This window comes from Myotis davidii, unplaced genomic scaffold, assembly GCF_000327345.1.
Source record: "Myotis davidii unplaced genomic scaffold, ASM32734v1 scaffold394, whole genome shotgun sequence".
Classification (NCBI taxonomy): Eukaryota; Metazoa; Chordata; class Mammalia; order Chiroptera; family Vespertilionidae; genus Myotis; species Myotis davidii.
In genome coordinates, this window is record NW_006287548.1 from 4,006,554 (window position 1) to 4,012,872 (window position 6,319).

Here is a 6,319-nt window from a genome sequence, read left to right on the forward strand (position 1 = left end):
CCAATGCCAGAAAGAAAAAGCATCAGAATTTGCCCAACTTTGCGGCTCTCTGCTATTTCATGGGTAACACAAAGGTGGCCAGGTTAGGTTATATCAATATCTGCAAAGGCCATTTGTTAGAGTTAATTTTTCAGAACACCATTCAGTACTTATATTTCAACATCATTTAATACTCAACTTTTTAAAATTGAGAATTAAAAAAAATCATAATATACTAAAAGACTCTAAAGAAGGTCTGGTTCTTACATTTACAATCCGAACAAGATAGGAAAAATAAAACTGGAAATATGACACCTTTTAACTTTGGTTGTACCAGGGATTTAGAATGGTTATGATGATATAGTCATAAAAATCTATGTGAACGCTAAGAAACCCAAAACAACAGAGGTTGACTGCTAATCAAGGAGCACACCTGTTTGTACTTGGACTCAAGGCAGAGCTCTCATTCTCCAGGCACTGGGGTCCCAGAAACTTGTTTGTCCCTAATGTCTAATCAGTTACCACATGCTGTGCTTCACAATGTCCTTTTCTTCTTACTCCGATGGTCTCCACCCTTGGCTAGATGTTACGGAGGACTGGTGAAAGTAGGAGAAATCACAAGTCATAAATTTGAGTGGAGAAAAGTATTTAAAAGGATGGATCTGAACTGGATATAAAAATAAGGCAGCACCTTACAGAGGGGAATGCTGCCTTTCCTTAACAGATACTAAATTATATCCTTGCCTCAAGTTGCACTTATAAACTAAGTTTTATTATTACAATGTTAAATGTACCAACGGAATACCAAGCAATGGTAGAGGATTGAAGTAATACTTAAATAGCAGGTAAGTAGATAAATTAGTCTCCCCAGTTAACTGAGCAGAAGCAAAAATGGATATCCTATACAAAAGAGGTTATCTTGAGAGAAAATGCTGAGGGAAACAGAGAGATGGTTTACCATGTCTCACAGAAGAGGAAATTCATGTGTGAGTACATGACTATATTTATATACAGTATATGAGTGCATGTATGTGTATAAAGTATGGGGGGAAAAATAAATTCAAGGTTCTACACTATGTGGTCTTAACAAACCTCTCCAACCTCTTCCTCCCTCTGTCCACCATGGAACCATTTGCTCCTCTCACAAGGGTTGACTTGATGTCTCTGCACCCCCCATCTCTTCCCCTTTCTCATACCATAATCCTGACCAGGAGTCCTCTACTGAGACCCTTTCTGCATCTTCGTGTCCTTCAAGGTCCAGCTCAAGTTCCATGCCTCTCACAAGCCCTTCCTGACCAGCCCAGCCTAGGGAGTTTTTCTCCTTTCTCCATGCTCTTTCAGTCGCTGTCGCTCACTCATCCAAAGAATCCCAACAATAGAGAGGAAAACAGGAGTTCCCTCGGAAACATTCCAGTGGACCATCTACTTTCTCTCACGACTGGGTGCCTTCTTGAGTCTGTGTCTGAACCCCTCAGCTAAAGGAGAAGTTCTTTATGGCAGGGATTGCGTCTTCACACACCTTTAACTCTTTCATAGCACAAGGCTGCACCCAATGTGTGATCGGATGAGCATCTCCTGAAGTGAAGAAACACTATCATACAATGTTCAAAGGAAAAATGCTCCATTCACTATGAGAGCTCTGAGTCTCACCTACAAGACTAGAAAGGAAGGATTCACAGAGCTGTCCTTTCGCTCAGTCCCTCCCATGAAGATAAGACTATAGACTTGAAGTAGGATGAAGTGTGAACATAAATGGAAGAGGAAGCTTAAGTAAGCACAGCCAGACATGGATACTGGAGAATAAGATTCTCCTGAGCAAACGTAAAAGACACAAAGGAAAACCAGCAGCTGTTCAACAGCAATCAGATATAAAAACATACCAGTATTTCCTTGAGCATCTTCTATCTTATTTGATGAGGGCGACAGGAAGGACGACGGCCTGGTGAAGTGAGGGCCCTGAAGAGATGGTTGTTGCAGCTGCTGCTGCAAAGGCGTGGTCTTGAGGATCACCCTCCAGTCCACCTGGGTAACATCTGACCTTGATCGAGCATGCCCTGGCTTAAAGGTCGTGGTCTCATCCAACAAGTCATTCACAGAACGAGGTCTGTCCCTCCGACGCTGACAGATGTTGAAAAAATTAAAGGTTGATGCTTCCTTCTGTTCCATCCAGGAGAGATTATCTGGGGCCGTCCCTTTCTGGACCATAAACTGTTCTTTGGTGGGGAAGACATTCTGAACTTTGGTTTCTAAGAACCGGGTCTGACAGTGGTCCCAAAGCATGCCCCCCTCGCCTAGGGAGGCAACATTTCTGATAGCACCATTGTCTGTTACGTTACTGAGTACCTCGTGCCCCACCAGTTCAGGGACTTCCTGGATACCATAAACCTCTGCTTGCTGAACAGCCTTCTCTAGTTTACTGTCAAAAGTACCGAAGAAATCTTCAGTGACCTCCAGGGCCGGGCTGATATCATCCACTTCCAAAGCTTCCATGTTGCAGGCTCTAAGAGGCCTCCGCCTCCCACGCTGGCTCAGGGAACGGCTTCATGAGCATTTGCCCAACAGAGAGCTGCTCTAGGCAACAGAGTTCTGGGGACCACTGGAAGGAACCTCATCCGCTGCCTCGAACAGGCCACGCGTAAGGGTGGTTGGTGTTTTCCCAGTCACTGAAAGCTGAGAATGGCCAATCACAAAGGTGCGGGAGACAAATGTTCCTTTGGGATTATTCTTCAGTGAGATCTCTGTAAAGACAACAGGAAGTGCTTGTCAAAGCAGCGCCATGGCAATCTTCCATTACCCGGAAGAAAATAATAAAAAGGACAACGTTGACACATAGTTCACTGTATTCTGTAGTATACAAATCTGCCCAATTACTTCCCCACCTTTCCCGCCCAAAGGTGCACAACATCTACACAGAAGGTCCACTGTCAAGTTCCACACCACTCCCCGCTTTGTATCCGAACTTACACAGAGCCGAGTGGAACTCCTGATAAGGGGAATTAAGGTCAATAGCTTTTACTCACACAGAGAAGCCTTTGAGAGCAATTTTGAAAAGACTGCCCTGGCAAATCTCTGTGATATGTTGACCTAAAATAGTAAGCAAAAAAGACTAGGAATTCTCTGACTGGGCCTCTATGGTAATCAGTCTGCAAGTCATAAATGCATGAGTCCTTTCACAAACCTTGAAAGCACTGATAATTTGTTAGGTTTAAAGGCACAAGAGGGAAGTAGAGAGGGAGAATCTGTCCTTTCATTAAACCTGAATGTACCTGCGCTGTGCTTCCGAGGTTTAGGTTACGTAGTACCGAATGATGACTCTGGACTTCAGAATTCCTCCAGTCCTCCTGGAAGGAGGCTGTGAGGACTGGCCTAGGAGGACAGAGCCAGCCTCTGGGCTGAGCAGAATGAATCCTAGCACTAACTCACTCTCTCTGGGAAACCATAGACCTCCAGGACCAGGGCAATTAGAGCAGACCTTGACAGTGAGGCTGTCCTCTACAGTAGGCACTAGCCATACATGGCTATTTCTGTTTATTAAAATAAAGTGCCTCAATCAAACTAGCCACATTTCATGTACTCAATAGCCAATATACCTTTGTATTTTTGCCAAAAAACAACATCAATGAGGCAAGAGCTTCCCCACCACCACCACCTACTTACAAATAGGTAAAATTAAGCAATTACAACTCCTTTGCAAGCTGCTTCGAAAACACATAGATGTGTTTTCTTTTTTTAAAAGGCACCATTTTATGGTTAATTAAAACCACTTTTAGCACTTAGGTCATTAAACCGTTACATTTCAATCAACAACACCAATCTACATTGCTTACTGTATGTAAACAAAACTAGTATTACAGCCCTTTATTTTAAATGTATCAAGGAGGTTTGGAGTTCACCGGACTCTGTGGTTAACCTTGTAAATCGATAATGACAGTGAATTTGTCTACTTTTATATTTTGATATTTATTTGTCATCACTCATGAAGCAAGGCACAGATTGAAGGTTTGGAGATGAAAGCAGTTATGATATTTTTCTAACTGCAGACATGGTTTTGCTTCCCATGTCTCCAAGAGGACTGGAGCCCCCTGAACTATGCAATAGGGTTTCACTACTTCTGTAATTCTGAAACATGGGGTTTTGTTTTCAGTTTTATCTTGTGTGAGAGGCTAAAAAAAGAAATACATAATACATCTTAAAGCTTTTAGTTCTTTCTTTACTATAATTTCAAATAAATATAATAACAAAATACGTTTCCCATTTTATACAACAGGCACCAAGGTGCAGAGAGCACTAAGTTTACTAGTATATTATGGATGCTCCTTTTCTTACCCAGTGCTTACAATTCAGTATCAAGTTCTTTAATCACACTAGAGCAGGGGTGGGCAAACTTTTTGACTCGAGGGCCACAATGGGTTCTTAAACTGGACCAGAGAGCCGGAACAAAAGCATGGATGGAGTGTTTGTGTGAACTAATATAAATTCAAAGTAAACATCATTACATAAAAGGGTACGGTCTTTTTTTTCAATAGTTTTATTCATTTCAAACGGGCCAGATCCGGCCCGCGGGCCGTAGTTTGCCCACCGCTGCACTAGAGAGTAAATACCTTCAAAGTAATGCTTTTCCTTCCTTCCTTCCTTCCTTCCTTCCTTCCTTCCTTCATTCCTTCCTTCCTTCTTTCCTCCCTCCCTCCCTCCCTCCCTCCTTCCCTTCTTTCCTTGTTCTAATCAAAATATCTAGGAGCATACCCTTTGTGCTCTTTGCTTGTGAGAAGAGCATTCATAGACTGGTGAGAAGCAAACGCCACTGACGGCCAGCACTCCTGGGTTGGGGAACACTTCTATCCCACATGTTCTAAACTAACCATAGGCCTTTGAGATCATGCTTTCGACCCCCACCTTTCACAGGAGACATTGCGGTCCAGAGAGAGTGAGAGGTCCATGGACACTTAATGTACGCATTGCCTCACTTAATCCTCATGAAAGGGTAGTAGCAATTCAACTTTAAAACCATTTCAATGCTGTGCTGTTTAACACGGCATCCTGGAAATCACTCATCTCTCCTCCTTTCATCACTTAAGAAGGTCACACCAGAATCAAGACACTAAAGATAGAAAGATGAATAAGACACATCTCTCGTCCTAAAGAGGCTCAGTCTATCATGATGCACCTAAGAAAGTAAGTTAAAAAAAAATGGCTCTAGTTGGTTTGGTTTAGTGAATAGAGCATCGGCCTGTGGACTGAAGGGTCCCAGGTTCGATTCCAGTCAAGGGCACATGCTTGGGTTGTGGGCTTGATCCCCAGTGGGGGGCATGCAGGAGGCAGCTGATCAATGATTCTCTCTCATCATTAATGTTTCTATCTCTCTCTCCCTCTACCTTCCTCTTTGAAATTATATATATATATAATTAAAATGCCTTGATAGAGGACAGAAACAGACAGTAGACACAGGCCACATATTAAAGCACAGGCACCAGACACGCGTGTGAAGAAATCGTCTTGGATGACAGCCCAGTGGGTTTTCCAAGGATTCCAGCCCCAGTCGGTATCTAACTGTAATGCATAGGAGATCCCAAATGAGGTTTTTCCAGCCGAGCCCAGTTAACCCAGAACCATAAGGGTGATCAATTGTGGCAAAAAGTTTGGGAGTAGTATGTCACACAGCAACCAATAATCAGGACTCATCACTTCCACAGGGAGGCGTTCTCTGGTGTCTCAGACTAAGTTAAAGTCCTTGTTTAGGTTTCCATGGCACCTGTACTTCCATAAGTTACACACATCACAGTTTCAATGTCAACATCCCCTCGGGCAGCACTGTCTATTTTGTTCACCCTTGGACCCCCAGACACAATTGCAGCTCAATAAATATTTGTTGAACAAATGAGTGAATTTTTTGAGTGGCTATCTTTAGAATCATTTGACATTGTTTTCTTTTCCTCCTTTTTGCTTTGGTGTCAGTACCTGATTCACAGCCCTCACCACATCACGATTATCTCTAGCAATAAACAATAAAGACAACTACTGCTTTAACAACAGCCCCACCCCAAATCAGTACTTCTATAATAATAAAAGCATAATATGCTAATTAGACCAGATAGCCGGACATCCTTCCAGACAAAGCCACAGTGGCTGCAAGGACCTAGGACAGGCAGCTGTGGTGGCCGGTGGCAGCAGCCGTGGGGTGATGGGAGTGGTGCCTTCCCCTGATCCGCAGGCTGGCCGGTCACCTCCCGCAGAGGGAGGCCAAACTGCAGCTTAGGCCCGCTCCCTGCGCCTGCTCCCCACAGTAGGACATCTCCTGAGAGCTCTCCTGAGAGGGGGCAGACTGGGCTGAGGGACCCTGCCC

The 6,319-nt window shown here is 43.7% G+C and overlaps 1 protein-coding gene across 7 annotated transcripts in view; it reads right to left on the bottom strand.

Annotated features, from left to right (window-relative positions):
* PLEKHM3 (pleckstrin homology domain containing M3) overlaps nt 1-6,319 on the bottom strand; it is a 162,854-nt gene that overhangs the window by 137,135 nt on the left and 19,400 nt on the right. For 5 of the 7 annotated variants that reach the window (XM_015561120.1, XM_015561123.1, XM_015561122.1 and 2 more), the window contains exon 1: nt 1,860-2,793. In XM_015561120.1, the coding sequence (XP_015416606.1) occupies nt 1,860-2,469 (610 nt within the window). In that variant the 5' untranslated portion in view covers nt 2,470-2,793. Of the gene's footprint in view, nt 1-1,859; nt 2,794-6,319 lie in introns of those variants that run through there. The other 2 variants (XM_006759432.2, XM_015561121.1) reach the window with 2 other exon arrangements.